Raw genomic sequence first — 18,522 nt, 5'->3', positions numbered from 1 at the left:
GCCGGTTTAAACCGGCCTGGTCGATTCAGTCCCTACAGATAATAAAAGCGGACGTGTATATGGGCTGTCAAAAATTATTATCAGAACTTAATGATCCCAAAATATGAGTGTGTCCTTTTGGTATTGTAGGGGCATTGCTTTGAAGGAAATGTGAGTTTGGTCGCAATCAAGCAAACAAAGGGTGTCTCTAAAAGTAAGAAGTCGGGCACGCCCATATTTTTATTAACAAACTGGGGCACCTGGCTTTATGGAGTGGAGGCCTGAAGTGGAGGCTTTGGATGCCGGGTATTTTCACAATGGTGATTTTCAAATAGAAAATTTCATTTGATCATAATAAGCAAAGAAAATTTTAAGACTTGTCATATTTATTGATTTGTTGAGTATGCATGCCTCTGGAGACTTGGACACTAGAAAAGATCTGCTCGTTTGAGTGTAGATCCGACAAAGTTTTATACAGTTAGGCATATGAAATTTCAGCCATTTATGGCTCATATCTGTATCCAGAATGACTTTGAAAATCGACACCCTTTGAAGAATATGATAAGGGGAGGATGTGGGTGGTGGGAGCATAGTGCTGGTAGGAAGTGGGGAGTGATGTCAAATGGGTATACCCCAAATCCCTCGTGCGTGCTATCAATCTGTACATCAAAGACGGATTTCCTTGTCTACAATTATCTTCATCACATAATACATGAATTCAAAACCTTTTAATATATGTACATAGGACATTCACATTATAATACAGCAAAATACCTCAAATTATATTGCTAGATTGATACATAGTGCTTCTTGAAGCTGGCTTGTACTCTTGATCAATAAGGATAATTGTACGTGGGAGACAAACCTTTTAAAAAAAAAATTGATTGATCAAAATATTCAAGGCCCCTCTCTGTTTACAAACTACTATATATGCACACCTAAACTCTCTTCATAATTCCATCAAACTTCTCCTATTCTCTCTCTATCTAGCTCTCTAGTTCTTTCTTTCTTTCATTCTCTCTTCTTTATTTTCAGTCTAAAATGGCTGATGATACCGGAACAAAGAGATCATGTAATGTACCCGAGAAAACCAAATTGCATATGGCCATGTTGGCCTTGCAATTTGGTTATGCTGGGTTTCACGTAGTTTCTAGGTTTGCCCTCAATATGGGCATAAGTAAAATTGTGTTCCCTGTTTATAGGAACATTATTGCTTTGATTCTGCTAGTACCCTTTGCCTATTTCCTTGAAAAGTAAGCATTTTGTTTTTCTTTCTTTTCTTTGGATAATGGATTCCCTTCTTCTTCTTCTGTATTCATGACTAACGGTTATATATGTCTTTTGTTTGGCAGGAAGGATAGACCTGCTCTAACTGCCTCCCTACTTCTTCAGTTTTTCTTTCTTGCACTTATTGGGTAATAATAATCTTAAAACACAAACCGGGATTTCGATCGAGTTTTCATTCATAATAGACTAATTCTGTTTATCATAACCATGCAGAATTACTGCTAACCAAGGATTCTACTTGTTGGGTTTGGATCATACATCACCAACGTTTGCGTCGGCTATACAAAACTCTGTACCAGCCTTAACCTTTCTCATGGCTGTTGCTCTCAGGATAGAACAAGTTCGGCTAAACCGTAAAGATGGTGTCGCCAAAGTGTTAGGAACGGTATCTTGTGTGGCCGGAGCCATGGTCATAACTTTATACAAAGGTCCAACCCTTTTTGGGCCAGCACCAATACACCAACAAACACCAGTACTATTAACACTTGGAGATGCCAACGGGAAGAACTGGACCTTGGGTTGTATTTACCTTATTGGTCATTGTCTTTCTTGGTCTGCTTGGTTAGTTTTACAATCTCCAATCCTCAAGAAATACCCTGCTCGTTTATCCGTTACTTCCTACACTTGTTTTTTCGGTGTTGTTCAATTTCTTGCCATCGCTGCATTTTTCGAGAGGAATGCTCAGGCTTGGCTTGTCCATACCGTGGGTGAACTATTCAGTGTATTTTACGCGGTAATTTATTTATTTTTTACAAGCAATGAATTTATTTCGTATATACTACTATTATTGTTTCGAAAAATCAATGTAGACTAGATGATGACAAGAGAGTGTCTTTGACTTTTTAGGGTCAATTATTAATGGGAATGGAATTTGCAGGGGTTCGTGGCATCTGGGATCGCATTCGCTGTTCAGATATGGTGCATAGACAGGGGAGGCCCGGTGTTCGTGGCTGTGTATCAGCCTGTTCAGACGTTAGTTGTCGCTATTATGGCTTCCATCGCGCTGGGTGAACAGTTTTACTTAGGAGGGTACGGATTGCATTTGTCACTTGTCTTAATCAATTTTTTTTAATAAATATTCTAATTAAAGTGCAATTGGATGTACAGGATTATTGGAGCGGTATTGATCATAACCGGACTGTACTTGGTTCTGTGGGGAAAGAGTGCAGAACAGAAGTTCATCAAACAAACGGCTACCATTCCATCAACAAATGGGGAGCATGGAGACAACAGGACAGCAAACCCAACCAAATCTTCACTTGCGCAGCCACTACTAAATTCAACTGCTGAAAATGTATGAGTTTTCAAGGGCAAAAATGTCTTTTAAACTTTGATACTACTATATAATAATACTAACTAATTGTAAAACAAAGAGAGAGTTTATGTGTAATATGCACGATCAGGAGTTACTCCCTCCATTGCTAAAAAAAAAGAGATTCTTCCTAAGACAAATATTGTCTTATTTTCACTTTTTAAATTTGCCATATTTTTAGATTAAAATGGATAAAATGAAAAAAATATGAAAATATCACTTTTCAAAAAACGAAGAGAGTATTTCTAAAACTATCCTTAATAAAGTATTTAATTACCATAATTGCCATTAATCATTATTAGTTTGGGGAAGGATAGTTTTGGAAGTTCATCCTTTTATAAATTAAAGCAGTATCTTTTTTTTAAATACATAAATTAAAAGGAAAAATATCTCTTTTTTGGGAACGGAGGGAGAATATTATATAAGGCACCAGATTCTGAGGCGCAAAAAGGTCTGCCACGATGCAAGCCTCAAAACTGTTTACAAAACCTTATAGCAAGTAGAAAATGAAATTTTGGCTACACAAAAGGAGCAAAATGAAAGATCTCAAACATTTTCAAGGTCAAGAAAACAAAGAAATGTGAAGCACGATGAGAAATTAAAATCCTGTGCGGAGATCTAAAACAGCAACTGAGTAGCTTACATTTGCTTGCTTCAAATTGAGCAACAGGTCTCCCAAAACTATCTTAATCTAAAAAAGACAACTTACGACAATCACATCCAAATAACTTGACAAAAGTTCTTTATCTAAGAAAACTACACATTTGTTACACTATAAAAACTTCCCACTTCTACTAAGAGTCATAATACAGACATAGTCAAATTGATAAGCATGCCTTTCTCACCAGCGGCAGTGTATCTGGTGTACACATAACATGTACAACTTGTGAGAGCTGTAAATAATACCCACCTTACCGTGGTTTAAGTCCTTTCCACAAGCTTGTTTAAAAACAGACTTTTACATGCAAAGTTGTAAGCAGAATGAAGTTACAAAAGACTAATAAAGACAACTAGAGCTTATCAGATATCTTTGATTCGAAATATTTAGCTCGATTAACCAATTTCTCGTGTCTGGAGAAGAACAGAGTTTAGAATGACTATTTAGCACATGTAAAATCACTTGGAAATAATAGATTTAAACATATAAACAGAAGAATATTGGAACACATCTAATTACGTTGAACGATTATGTAAATGTAAGCAGCTTAGTCCAATATAAGAATTCTGATTACTTCAGGCACAAGCAGAAACAATGATTTTGGACATCAAACAACAATTATAAAAGTTGAGTAGGGATCAATCTTATGATCTGCAGGGTGCTGACTATGGTGTGATCATTTATCATGATGCATGGACACCCTAACTGCACACAGGGATTAAGACATGGCAATATTAAGTAAAAGCTGATTTTTACACTAGGGACAAGGGAATCATCACTTAAGTACTTAAGAGGATGGAGAGTAACCTCATTTCTTATCACTTACTCAACACTATGGTTCCTCCTTTACGGCCATTCATCAGCAATTTCCCAATCTTATTCCTCAACTCTGTACCATCCCTCTCATTACTTTTGTAATGAACAACTCTGTCGCAATAGTTAAGCATTGATCCAAAGCCGCTATTTGGTATCAACCATATTCCTTAAGTCGTGCTTCTCCCTCTGATAAATCTTCGCCAACCTAATATCAACCAACATGGTCATGAACATAAATAATAAAATTCAAATGGATACCAAATTCTAAGATTAGATAATTTGTAGAGCAAAAGAAGCATATGAGACGGCAATGATAAAGATAGAACAGCTAAAGGATGCCAGCCCCATGCATGGTAGCACCATTTACTGGTCCATCTAAATGAAAGGACTGTATATAAACTGGTCCAACATCTCATCTCACAATGAAAAAAACTAAAAAAGAAGTGATTCAACCAAAGTCATGCAGAAAAAGATTTCCTTAGATGTATTACCAAAAATGCTCTGTTCTCGATGATGGTGGCTCTGCTACAGCGGTTAAGCTTCATTGTTGTTACCAGGCGTTTTATTTGCCATCCGACAGGTAAAGAGTTCACTAGCTCAAAGAAGTATGTTGCATAGCCATATTCTGGACGCTCCAGAACAATTCTGCATTTTAGCAAAAATTATCAAGTCATTATCCATGCAGTAATTACTATATAGTACAGCAGCAATTAGTACATAAGGATTTTAAGATTGGTTTTCTTAGTACTTCTTCTCTTCTTTATAAACAGTATAACAAACATCAAATTGTCACAAATTCTCATTAGCAAACAAATAGTTGTTTTAAATTGGACAAAATAAAAACTAAACGTACAGAGGAAATGACGATGCAGACGAAATAAATCAGATTGTTGTTCATAGCACTACACCTGTTATGTCTTTCAAAAACAAATATAAATGACTGAAGGTCTCCACACCATCCCCATTCAACAGGCCACATCCGGAACTGAAGATAGCGCAACTGGAACATACAAGCAAACTCGACAATAAGGAAACGAAAAAATTTATTTAAAAACGAGGTAAAAGCTGAAAGATTGGATAACAGTAAAATATTGATGTTTCCTAACTAGAGCAGCAAGATCGAGTATCTTCCCTGCTCAACTAGTGAAATTAAACAAGATAAGCAGTAATTAGCAGCTTTTGATCCCTTTCCACCTTGTAGTGGGGAGAACTTAAATTAAGTTTCATGCTGAGCAAAAAGCTGAAAAGGTCCATGTTAAACGGATATGAATAAAATGCCTAATGGCAGAAATCAAGGACTAGTCATGGGGACCTTGGTAGTACAAGACAGCACAGCCTTTGCCTAGTTCTCTTATAAGAAATTAATAAAACTATTACTCAAGAGGCAAGAACATGTATAGACATATAGAAGAGCAGAGGGACAAAATATGATGCCTCAAACCAGATACCATAGTTATCTGTTCATGCAAATCTTTGTAATTACACCCTGAAGATCTTCAAAGCTATTTTCATCGAAGGAGCTATCCAGAGCATCTTCACATTCCATGCCACCATACAGCTTAATTTCATCTAGAAGTATCCCTTTTTCAACAAGAACCTGTGAGATAAACTATAATTAAATATGGCTCACAATACTATTCCATCAATTAAACATCATGGAAGACGAATATGGTACCTGTAAAAGTCCAGGAGCATCCTCTTCTAGAGCTGTTTCTGCACAATTCCTGCAATTGATTTCATGACAAAAAGAGATTAGTCGAACGTATTTTATTAGACAATAAAAGGTATTATGGGATTTAAGATAGCAAAGCCGAAAGAAAGTTATGTTGCAGTCTTTTTTCGCTTCCGTGGGCGACTTTTGACTTCAGATTTAGCATTCTCTGAGGCAGTAGGTTTACAGTTTTCCACAGGTGGCATAGCTTTTTGCAAACATTCTGAAGGCCTGGAATCCTCAGAATCAGAAGGCTTCTTCGCAGTCAGCAACTTCAACCTTTCTCGAAGTGACATATGGTCTAGCTTATCTTCATCAGATATCTAAGAAACTCCCATTTCAGTCTTGATCCCTCGTATCTTGTCAACTAATGAGATACCAGGCTCATTCCTGTGTGCACTCGCCATGCCAATCTCCCATTTCTCAACCTTCACATTGATAAGAGAGGCAAATGACGTTTCCACATAAACTCCCTGTCAAGATGATATAAACAGCAGCACAAATTAGTACAGCTAACCTACAAAACCACAACCAAGGGTTACGGAAAGTGGAGATTAACCTCAATGTTTCGGCACCTGTAGTAAAATTTAACTGATAGTCCAGTCATTCTCACGAAGCAAACAATAGAAAACAGTAAACAACAGATCCAACAAGCACGGTTTTAAAGAACATTGAAGCGAGTCAATGGACTTTCCTTTCGCAAGGCAAAGTACTGGACTAGGCGTTATATTCAAACATTATTACTCGTATATATACACATTTAGCATACAGAGGGAATTTATCTCATCTTAGTTAAATTACCGAGTCACCCTTTGTGTAGGTATAATTATTCACTGGAATGTAAATTAATAATGTCTACCGCTTCTTTTGTTACTTCAATTGTTACTTCTTCTTTTCCTCGGGGCTGGGTTAGGGAATCTAAACGCCTCCAGACTTAGATTTGATATGTTAAGCCCAAAATGCAAAAGTATCAGACAAAGCCTAAGATTCATAAGTATCAAGGCACCAAATTTTGAGGCACAAAAAGGTCTGCCATGATGCAAGCCTCAAAACTGTATAGAAAACCTTGTAGCAAGTAGAAAATGAAATTTTGGCAACACAAAAGGAGCAAAATGAAAGATATCAAACATTTTCAAGGTCAAGAAAACAAAGAAATGTGAAGCACGATGAGAAATTAAAATCCTGTGCGGAAATCTAAAACAGCAACTGAGTAGCTTACATTTGCTTGCTTCAATTGAGCAACAGGTCTCCCAGAAAACTATCTTAATCGCATGATATGTGCTAACTAAAAAAGACAACTTACAACAATCACATCCAAATAACTTGAGGAAAGTTCTTTATCTAAGGAAACTACACAATTGTTACACTATATAAAAACTTCCTACTTCTACTAAGAATCATAATACAGACATAATCAAATTGATAAGCATGCCTTTCTCACCAGCAGCAGTGTATCTGGTGTACACATAACATGTGTACTGTTATGTGTACAACTTGTGAGAGCTGTAAATAATACCCACCTTACCGTCGTTTTAGTCCTTTCCACAAGCTTGTTTAAAAACAGACTTTTACATGTAAAGTTGTAAGCAGAATGAAGTTACAAAAGACTGTAATAAAGACAACTAGGGCTTATCAGATATCTTTGATTCGAAATATTTAGCTCGATTAACCAATTTCTCGTCTGTCTGAAGAAGAACAGAGTTTAGAAAGAGCCCATAAGCATCTAAAATAAAAATAGTATTTCTTCACGACCAGATATTTTGACCTGCTGGATTCGAACCAGCAACCTAGAGGATTCGTCCTCTGCCTGCTGAGCTTACGTCGACTACTACGAAGTAAAAGTTGTGGAATTTGATGCTATTGTTAAAGGGTCTAAAGAAACCCGTGACATTACCTTTGAATTCCTTATTTTCATGGTCAAAATAAGAAGGAATTTATTGGAGTATCGGCAACAAAGAGATTATATGATTATGAAAGTTACGTACTGCACTGAAGATTATTATCATTTTACAGATATATGGCAAGCATCACCAACTAAAAAAACGGATCACTTGCTGACTCTTCATCTACTGATGTAATACTATAGTCGGATTTTCCATAATACCAGAGATGGTGATGCACTAGAGACAAAAGACACTGCCGAAGATGATCTGCATACCTAGGTTCAAAAATTTGTAATACTCATGCAAGTTCTAGGTTACACTGAAATTGGCCCTAAGTTAAACCAAAAATATATTCCCTAAACTGACACCTTCTCATTTGCCTAAGTTTTGGAATACTTAAGAAGATTGTTACCCATTCCTTTGTAAAACACTTTAAGTTTTCCGCAATGTTCAATCAAAGATTACAATAATAGAGAATAAAATGAATCTGGTGACTGTGAATTACCTCCATATTACCAGTACCATGCGTGAGATGCTGTTTCCATGGATTGCCTGGAGATAAGATATAAGTATATGGTTCAGCTCTGTAATGAAAAGGTGAATTGACATCCAAAGGAAAAAGGTCATATAGCTAGTACTTTCCCTTAATCTTAAGAGCAAACCTGTAAATAACAAAATTTATATACCACGAGACACATTCTCAGGTTCTAAATAGGATACGGCCATCTCAACTTAGTGTCAAGAAAGCATTTTTGATTGGTATGTATGAGAACTGACACCTTTTTGGATCAAAGATTTCAGATTTTATCCTTTTAGTGGTAAAGTATTCCAGTGTTTTAGGTTGCACATTAATATTGAATAATTTACGATAGAATTCACAAAATCTGAAGCAATCCTACCTTGATAACAGCATCCTCTGACGTTAAATTAATGAGATATGGTCAAGCTCATCTGTTCCAAGGTCAACATCGATTTCAGTCATCAAGCTGTGCAATGACTGCCCGAACTCATCAAGCTGTTATCAGAATGTTCAACTTGAACACTAGCTAGTGCCAAGATTGTACCTACATAAAATTCCTAACCCCTCAGTAAAGACAATGAAACACAGAATAGAGTTGAATAGTAGGGGTCTAGCGGCGGAGGGAGAAATTAATATGGATACAGAACAATGAAGTTACACTTGAAAAAATCAGCAACTACACTGATCACTAACTCAAAAACTTACATAACAAAGACAAAATTTAAACCTAATTCAGCTATTTTCTTCAGAAAAAATTGTAATTATACCTGCGTATGGGATTGAGCTTTTTCAGTATTGATGGCCACATCTATTGGACCCTGAGATCTATAAAAATAAAAGAATAAATTCACTCTTCCGTCGAGTTAAATTTGAAATAGATTCCAAAGACGGGAAATTGAAATACTTACATTTTCAGTCGTTTATTCTCTCTACCACGTCCGCTTGGCTGACGATTGCTGTTGTAGAGGAATATCATCATCATTATCGCTATCACTCTCGGAATTGATCGTCTTCTCATCAACATTCAAATCATTAGTTATTGATTCCATGATTGAAAATTTACTCACTTTCCACTTCTGACTTCTCTAACCTAAAACATTAAAATAGAAAGAGGGTTTTGAATGGACAAAATCTCCATTTGATTTGGGTTTCGGGATATAAATTCACCGAAAAGGGGGAAAATAGAAGGAGGAAGAATCGAGTAGAGGTAGAAGAGGAAAAAGACGCAGTGAGAACGATTTTATAAGGGTTTTAATTCCGTTTCCCGCTCGATCGAGAGAGAGAGAGAGTGGGAACTCTGGTTTTGTTTTGGCCTTTGGGCCCAAGAGATTCGCGCCTTGTAATTAAGGGCGTGGTCATTCTGCTGCCTACTGCCTAGGTATGACATGGCTCTCAAGTGGCCAAGTGAAAATGCGACACTGTGGCGCATTATCAAAGGCTTGGCCAAAGTGTCAGATATGCGGAGTGCATGTCTGAGTTGCATCTAGATAATGGCATATGGCAAACAGGGTTTGGACATGGCCAATGACGCGAGATTAGTGTCAAGAGATGCCAAATGAGTTTGGCAAGTAAATTGTATGCATGAGGCGTACAGGCAAGCAAGCAAGACTTGCATTAGCACACTTGCATCATTGGGAGAATGGTGCTTCGCAATGATTGCATTACTCTTGCTGGAAGATGTAATCTTTATGCAACAAGGCTGGATGACATGTGTCGGACACATGGCCTTGACGGTTTCGAGTTGGTTACACGGAAGTTGAGTTGCTTTATGCATAACTGGAGGCTGGGACTTGTTTGTTTAGCTTTAGAGTGTGTTGGCGTCAGTTGGCACGGTTGGCTAACTTCCTAGCATAAAGTAAATCTGTAATTGCCTGACAGTTACTTGTAAATAGCTTTTGTAGGGCTATATAAGCCTGATCTTGTGAAGGGATTGGGTAATCCGGAACAAGAAGAGTTTGTAACCCTAAGTGTGCAATAAATAAAAGGCAACGACCTAGTTTAAAGCTAAGTTATGTTGGTGAATTTGTCCCTTGTTTTGGCTTACGTTTATGCATCAAGCGGAGCGTGTGTATTTGGTTGAAAGCTTGGAAGATTTGTGAGCAAAACCTCTATTTAGTATGGGCTGAATAGAGAATTAGTCAATAAGTTGAAGTATTGGCTAAGTACGAGTGGGCTGAAATTTTGCTGTGGAGCATAGTTGTCATTGTCAGCGTTGGTTTTGCAATTGGGTGTTGCGAACCTGTGACAATTCGGGTATCAGAGCCCTGGTTAAGGGTCTCTCTATTCACGTTGAGATATTGAAGGATGATTAAGTTTGTTGTTGTTCTTAAAGTTTGCCGTGAATTGCATTTGAAGTGAAGGATCTACACTAAGAGTGTAAGGCATGGTCGAAGGCATGATAAAGACGGGACAAAGATCACTCTAGAAGTTTGCATTAAGGGTATGTGAATTTAATCTTCAATAATCTGCAAGCAATAATCATACACGGAAGATGTCCTCAGAACAACTTGATAAGGGTAAAACGAGTTGTTCTACATATCAGAACTACACTAAGGGTACCGGAGACGCTGCAAGTGCTGACGAGAAACAACACGATGCTGGGAAGGCTCAACATGATGTTGTCAGGGGCCAATATCGTAACATCAATCGTTTGCTAGGGATCAAAGCACACACAAAGAAGAAAATGTCTTCTGGACTGATGTACATTGATGTAAAGATCAATGGATAATGGGTATTAGCGATGGCTGATACCGGTGCTACCAAGTCCACAGCATTGAACTTAACAGTTACTAGTGGCCGATAATGGGTATTAGCGATGGTTGTACATTTATGCACCCAAACGTTGTCATGGCATTGAACTTAACAGTTACTAGTGCGGTTAACGCCATCAAAACTGTTAACGCAGAACCACAAGTCAGTCGAGGGAAAGTTCGCAATGCAGATGTGCAAGTTGGAGAATGGAAGGGAAAACTAGATTTTCTAGTGATGGTCATGTACAATTATGACCTGATTTTGGGCATGGATTTTTTTTGCGCAGCGAAGGCGTCGCCGTTACCTCATAGAAATGGGATATTGATACAACACCCTCAATACCCATGTTTTGTCTCTATGGTGAGGCAAATTGAACAAGAAAAAGCACTTAAGACATGTTTGTCTGTGGTTCAGATGAATGTAGGTATGCGCCACGGCTTGATTACTTTCTTATGCGTGTTGGTAGAGATCAAACCAGGAAAGGTAGTAGAAGTTGAGGATGGAATAGCTGAGGTCTTAGAAGAGTTTGCAGACACGATGCCTGCAGAACTTCCTAAGACGCTACCACCGTGGCGTAGGATCGATCATATGATAGAGTTGGTGCCAGGGGCGAGCCCGCCTGCACAAGCACTATATCGTATGTCACCACTAGAACTTGAGTAGATGCGCAAGCAGATTTCTGAACTGCTGGAGGCAGGCTACATACAACCGTCTAAAGCTCCATTTGGTGCTCTGGTTATGTTCCAAAAGAAGCAAGATGGCTCGCTTTGTATGTGTGTTGATTATAGGGCTTTGAACAAGCTAACTGTGAAGAACAAGTGCCCAAATCCGCTAGTGGCAGACTTGTTTGATCGTTCATCCAAGGCCAAATTATTCACCAAGTTGGATTTGCGCTCAGGTTATTACCAAGTTCATAGAAAAAGGAGATGGACCAAAGACTGCAATAGTTTCAAGGTATGGCTCGTTTGAATACCATGTGATGCCATTCGTCTTGACGAATGCTCCAGCAACATTTTGCAACATGATGAATGATGTGTTTGCTGAGTACATTGGCCGCTTTGTAGTGGTATACTTGGATGACATAGTCATTTACAGTGAGACTTTGGAAGAGCATGCGATGCATCTTCGCAAAGTGTTTGCAAATCTTAGAGAAGCAAGTTTGTATGTGAAGAAGGAAAAGTGTGAGTTTGCCCAGACCACAATTACTTTCCTTGGCTATGTGATATCGCAAGGGTGCGTGCATATGGACCAGAAAAAGGTAGAGGCTATTATGGATTGGCCTGAGCCAAAGAAGCTTGGAGAGCTTCGTTCTTTCTTGGGTTTAGCTAACTATTACCGGCGCTTCATAATTGGCTAATCAAAGAAAGTAGCCCCATTGACAGATTTGTTGAGGAAGGACAAATCATGGGCATGGACTGACGAGTGTCAGCGGTCATTCGATGCATTGAAGAAAGCGGTCTCGACAGAACCAGTGCTTCATTTTCCTAGCTTCGATTTACCATTTGAAGTGCACACTTATACTTTAGACATGGCTCTAGGGGGAGTCTTGGTGCAAGATGTCCATCCAGTGTCTTACGAGAGTCGATTAGGTTTCCCAGTTGCATGAGAAAGAGATGTTGGCAGTGATACATTGCCTAAGAACGTGGCGCCAGTATTTGTTGGGAACTTATTTCATCATAAGGATGGATAATGTGGTCATTACGTTATTTTCCAGTCAGAAGAAACTATCGCCAAAACAAGCAAGGTGGCTTGACTTTTTGAGCTTGTTCGACTACAAGTTTGAGCATAAGCCAGGAAGGCTTAATTCTGTGCCAGATGCGTTAAGCAGAAAATTGGTGGCAGAATATGTTGCGGCACTGACCACGATTGAGGCAGAGTTGTTTCCTCGAATCAAAGAAGAGACGAAGAATGATCAGGCATGTGTGCGCCTGACTAAGCAGATCCGTGATGGGATCGTTCGTCGATATTGGCTAGATGATGGGGTCATTTACGCCAAAGGAGGAAAAATTTATGTACATAATTCAGGTGGACTGAGAAGGGAACTCTTGCGAGAGACGCATGATTCCATTTGGGCTGGTCATCCAGACATGGAACGAACACATGCTTTGATAGCTCGTTCCTATTACTGGCCTAAGATGGAAGAAGATGTTGAATTGTATGTGAAGACATGCTTAGTGTGTCAACTGGATAAGAAGTAAAGGAGAAACGTAGCTGGATTGCTACAACCTTTTCCTATTCCAGACAAGCCATGGCAGTGCTTGTCGATGGACTTTATTAACGGGCTGCCAAAGGTGCAAGGCTTTAGCTCGATAATGGTCGTCATTGATCGTTGTTCGAAGTATGCTACATTCATTCCTTGTACTCATTCTTGTAATGCAGACGTTGCAGCGGATATGTTCTTCAAGAATGTAGTGAAGTATTGGGGACTTCCTCGAGATATAGTGAGTGATAGAGACTCACGGTTTACAGGTAGGTTTTGGACCGCCTTGTTTGGAATTCTTGGTTCCTAACTAAAGTTTTCTACTAGCAATCACACCCAAACCAATGGTCAGACGGAGAGGATAAATGCATTGTTAGAGGAGTATTTGCGTCACTATGTGACTGCAAGCCAGGGAAATTGGGTGGCGTTGATGGATACGACCCAATTTTATTACAATTTGCACAAGAGTTCATCAACGGAGTTTAGTCCTTTCGAGTTAGAGACAGGCCAGCAATCATTAACCCCTCATGAGGTGCCAAAGGCTAAGAAGCAAGGTTCATGTCCAGCAGCTTATCGTTATGCAAGGTCAAAAACGGAGATGACTGAGCAGGCGCGTGATAGTTTATCCAAGGCGCAAAGACGAATGAAGAAGTATGATAATTTGCATAGCAGAGATGTAGAATTTGAGGTGGGAGACATGGTGCTGCTAAATCTAATACACCAGATTTGGAAGAAGATTTCTAGCAAGACAGTGCATAGAGGCCTAATTCCAAGATATGATGGTCCCTTTGAAGTGATAAAAAGAGTTGGTAAGGTGGCTTACAGACTTGAGTTGCCGGAAAGGTTGAAAGTGCACCCCATTTTTCATGTCAGATTCTTAAAGAAGTATCATCCTGATTTGCTGGACACTTCGAGACAACAAGCGAAACGTGCACCACCAGTAATTAGATCACAATTCGACAAACAAGTTGAGGCTATACTTGATGATCGAGTTGAGGGGCAAAGCAAGAAGAATAGGAAAAATTATTTTCTGATTAAGTGGCCAGGGCTGCTAGACTCCGAAGCTTCTTGGGAGAAGGATACTACATTGTAGAAATTTGAAGAACAAATTCAAGCTTACCTACAACAAAAGGAATCTACGAGGGCGTCGAGTTCAGTTGGTGGGGGATGTCTATGACATGTCTGTCAAGTGTCCAAGTGAAAATGTGACACTGTGGCGCATTATCAATGGCTTAGCCAAAGTATCAGATATGCGGAGTGCATGTATGAGTTGCAGATAGACAACGACATGTGGCAAACAGAGTTTGGACATGGATAATGACGCGAGATTAGTGTCAAGAGATGCCAAATGAGTTTGGCAAGTAAATTATATGCATGAGGCGTATAGGCAAGCAAGCAAGACTTGCATTAGCACACTTGCATCATTGGGAGAATGGTGCTTCGCGATGATTGCGTTACTCTGGCTGGCAGACACAGTCATTATGCAACAAGGCTGGATGACATGTGCCGTGCACCTGGCCTTGACGGTTTCGAGTTGGTTACAAGGAAGTTGAGTTGCTTTATGCATAAATGAAGGCTAGGACTTGTTTGTTTAGATTTAGAGTGTGTTGGCGTCAGTTCGCACGGTTGGCTAACTTCCTGGCATTAAGTAAATCTGTAACTGCCTGACAGTTACTTGTAAATAGCTTTTGTAAGACTATATAAGCCTGATCTTATGAAGGTATTGGGTAATCCGGAACAAGAAGAGTTTGTAACCCTAAGTGTGCAATAAATAAAAGGCTACGGCCTAGTTTAAATCTAAGTTATGTTGGTGCATTTGTCCCTTGTTTTGGCTTACATTTATGCATCAAGCGGAGTGTGTGTATTTTGTTGAAAGCTTGGAAGATTTATGAGCAAAACCTCTATTTAGTATGAGCTGTGTTAGAGCATTGCTCGGTCGAACTCGCATGTGGTTCTATCTCAAGCATGTTTGTCAATGTTAGTGATCAAAACTATATGTCCTGATTTCTAGTTTAGTTATGACTAAGTCTCGGTCTAGGATAGTTAGGTATAGTTGAGCTCCAGACTCCATGGCGATTATCTTACGAAGACGAAGAACTACTCAAGGAACCAGTGGAACTTCATCCGACCAAAAAGTATGTGGAGACTTGAACTCATCTGTCACTTAAAAGTCTATCTACTTTATCTCCTACTTTTGAGACAAAAGTCGTATAAGTATGATAGTTTTCATACATACACATTTGCTATTTCGAGCCGAGTTTACTCGCTTATCTTTTTCTCGAAATATGTGTTGGTAAGCTTTTGCTTTAACCATTTTCATCTTTACCCGTGACGAAAGTCATGATGACGTTTCAATCTTGAAAATAGCTTTGATGACGATAGTCGATTCTTTTTGTCTAACGACTATTATAACATTAAAGAAGAATGTTTCGATGATTGAAATGTGGAGTTGAGATTACGTAACCAACTATGGATATAAGCATATATAGTGTGTTCGCACATTAGTGTCAAATCCATGTGCCGGAAACCAACTGCGTGCATATGTGTGCATGCGGTATTGGTAAAGGAGACAGGTTAGGTACGCCTATTAGCGGAAGTTTTCATACCGAAAATTTCTGCTGTAGTTTGTGAAGTTTGCAAACTGAAAACCAGTCACCTTAGGTATGCGTACCCGTACGCGTACCCACGGAAGTTTTCAAACCGACAATTTCTGCTGAGTTTCCAAACTCAAGTCCGGTAGCTATGGTACACGTACCCGTATGCGTACCTAAGCTGGTTATATTTCTCAAATCGGTAGTTTCATGAACTTAAACAATAAATCAATAAGGTATGCAATCTTTGCAAACCGTGGCTATATTTTTCATGAATTGATTCAAGTGAATCAAACCGATTTTGTTTCAGTTGTGTCTATGTATAAAGATCTAAGAAACTGAACAACTCTTGAACTAGTTCTTATGAGTCATTTGAACTAGTTATGAGAAAGATGAATACGGTTAATATGAAAGTGCTCATATGGCTAACCATTGGTTAACTATTTGTGAACCAACCCAATGTACACGTTTAGGTACGGTTACTCAAACCTAAATGAATACATTTCATTTGTTTGTGAGACAAGCTAAGTTTCGATCTAACGGTTGAAAGATATTAGCTTGGATAAGTCAGGTTTTTCATCTAACGGTGAATATTGAATGCTTTGTTACCAAGGTAACTTAGATTGCAAACCCTGATTTGAAAACTATATAAAGGGAGACGTCTAGAAACTGGAAAAACTAATCTCCACACCTCCTGTGTGATACTAGTTAGTTTGCTAGAGTCGATTCTCCTTTAACCGTAGGTTTCTTCTCGAGACCCTGTCGGTTAACGACTTAAAGACTTCATTGGGAATGTGAAGCCAGACGAAACTACTTCTCTTATAGTTGAGCGATCTGATGTTGCCATTTTCTATCATACGAGTTCAATTGAAATAATTGACTTGAGATTATATCTCCGATAGGGAAAGATAAAAAGAAATCACAAACATCTTCGTCTCATCGTTTATGATTCCACAATATCTAGTTTCACTACCATACGATTTAGATTATTGTGAGGTGATTGATAATACTAGGCTGTTCTTCGGGAATATAAGTCAGGTTTATCAATTGGTTCCTGTTCACCTTGATTTTATCAAAAGACTAACAAAACTCTTAGGTTTATCTGTAGGAGACAGATTTATCTATCATCATATACTTTTCTGTGTGATACATATTTGTTTATTAAAGTCTTCGACTTTGGGTCGTAACAACTCTTGGTTGTGGGTGAGATCAGCTAAGGGAATCAAGTGTGTAGTATCCTGCTGGGATCAGAGATGTAAGGAGCGCAACTGTACCTTGAATCAGTGTGATATTGATTAGGGTTCAACTACAGTCCAGACCGAAGTTATTTTGTAGTAGGCTAGTGTCTGTAGCGGCTTAATACAGTGTGGTGTTCAATCTGGACTAGGTCCCGGGGTTTTCTGCATTTGCGGTTTCCTTGTTAACAAAATTTCTGGTGTCTGTGTTATTTTTATTCCACATTATATTTTGTTATATAATTGAAATATCACAGGTTGTGCGTTAAGATAAATCAATTAGAATATCCAACCTTTGGTTGTTGATTTAAATTGATTGACACTTTGATATTGGTCTTTGGTACCATCCAAGTTCATCTCTCTAGTATTTGATAAAGACTCGCAGATTTCCACTTGCTTGAGTAAAGATCAAATCGAGAGATTGAGATATTAACTCTTTGATATACTTTTATCTAGATTGAGTCTAACTATCTAGTTGATTCTCTAGAAAGTACATTGGAGTTAGTCCATGCAGATTGCTAATCGAAATATTGGGTGAGGTTGTTAGACACCCGCTTTTTCAGGCTGAATAGAGAATTAGTCAAGAAGTTGGAGTATTGGCTAAGTGCGAGTTGGCTGAAATTGTGTTATGGAGCATAGTTTCCATTTTCAGAGTTGGTTTTGCAATTGGGTGTTGCGAACATGTGACACTAGGCACCTTGAAGGCTTTCTTTTGCACTAGTGTGCTTTTACAAATCCAAATCTGTTTGGAAATCATCTGATTTATTCAGATTTTCTAGGAATATTTGGAATATAATAAGTAAATGCTTAGACCAGAATACCGTTGTCACGGTGGGGAGGGTCGACCGAAGAAAAACGAAACACTCTTAATTGCATAGCGCGTTGGATATCATTTTTTTATCGGAATGTTATTTTTGAGGCATAAATGATAATATCATTTTTCTTGAAACGGAGTGAGTACATCGTTTTATTAGTTGCAACGGAAAATTAGTTGATGCATAAACCAAAATATCGATACATAAAATATTATGTATCTTTTGTGGTGGTTTGTATAATGGATATACATTTAATTTTCTAAAATTATGCATAAAATGATAAACACCTACGAATTTTTCATAAAAAATCTAAATTTGATATTGTTGTTTGTACTCATTGCGTAAATTTTTTTATAACCTTTCCAACGAGATAAAATTTGTATAATTCCAAGGCACGGATTTTTAGATATGTTATATTAAAGTTTGCTTTCCAACTATACCTCTAAAGGAATATGATACATAAGGAGTTATTGTAATTGGACTAAAGTGAGGGATATTTTGGTATTATCAAGTGCACACTACCAAAATCTTTTTATCAAATTGCAAATTTTTATGTGAGGTTTCATTTTACAAAAAAGTGGCCATAAAAGGGACTCCCTCCCTTCGGGTCCTTTGGACCCTCCGGTCGGTCGACCCAATTATAGTTTAAAATAACACAATTGCTATTATAAGCGATTTGCAAGTTTCCTTTGGTTTTTCTTTATAATTTCGTTTAATTCTCTAATGGTGTTAGTGAAAATTGAACTATTGTCCCTCCTTTTGAT

The 18,522-nt window shown here is 38.3% G+C and overlaps 1 protein-coding gene and 2 long non-coding RNA genes across 3 annotated transcripts; 1 reads left to right on the top strand and 2 right to left on the bottom strand.

Moving 5' to 3' along the window:
* The first annotated feature begins 958 nt into the window (after nt 1-958).
* On the top strand, nt 959-2,718 carry LOC113341044 (protein WALLS ARE THIN 1-like). Its single transcript, XM_026586080.1, has 5 exons — nt 959-1,232; nt 1,332-1,394; nt 1,480-1,999; nt 2,144-2,295; nt 2,374-2,718. Exons 1-5 carry the CDS (start codon nt 1,021-1,023, stop codon nt 2,564-2,566), a joined length of 1,140 nt encoding a protein of 379 aa, XP_026441865.1. The 5' UTR covers nt 959-1,020; the 3' UTR covers nt 2,567-2,718.
* A 1,332-nt stretch (nt 2,719-4,050) lies between these two features.
* LOC113340815 lies at nt 4,051-4,998 on the bottom strand. Its single transcript, XR_003355655.1, has 3 exons — nt 4,961-4,998; nt 4,544-4,697; nt 4,051-4,257 (listed from the first exon to the last, which is right to left on the bottom strand). It is a non-coding gene; the product is annotated as an uncharacterized LOC113340815 (long non-coding RNA).
* Nucleotides 4,999-5,514: 516 nt separating this feature from the next.
* Nucleotides 5,515-9,427, bottom strand: LOC113340814. The gene is made up of 6 exons (XR_003355654.1): nt 9,075-9,427; nt 8,934-8,991; nt 8,546-8,710; nt 8,152-8,198; nt 5,728-6,236; nt 5,515-5,649 (listed from the first exon to the last, which is right to left on the bottom strand). It is a non-coding gene; the product is annotated as an uncharacterized LOC113340814 (long non-coding RNA).
* Nucleotides 9,428-18,522: the final 9,095 nt, after the last annotated feature.

Source organism: Papaver somniferum, unplaced genomic scaffold, assembly GCF_003573695.1.
Source record: "Papaver somniferum cultivar HN1 unplaced genomic scaffold, ASM357369v1 unplaced-scaffold_24, whole genome shotgun sequence".
In the NCBI taxonomy this organism is placed as follows: domain Eukaryota; kingdom Viridiplantae; phylum Streptophyta; class Magnoliopsida; order Ranunculales; family Papaveraceae; genus Papaver; species Papaver somniferum.
Note: the sequence above shows the minus strand (reverse complement) of the source record. Positions and strands in the feature narration are given on the sequence as shown.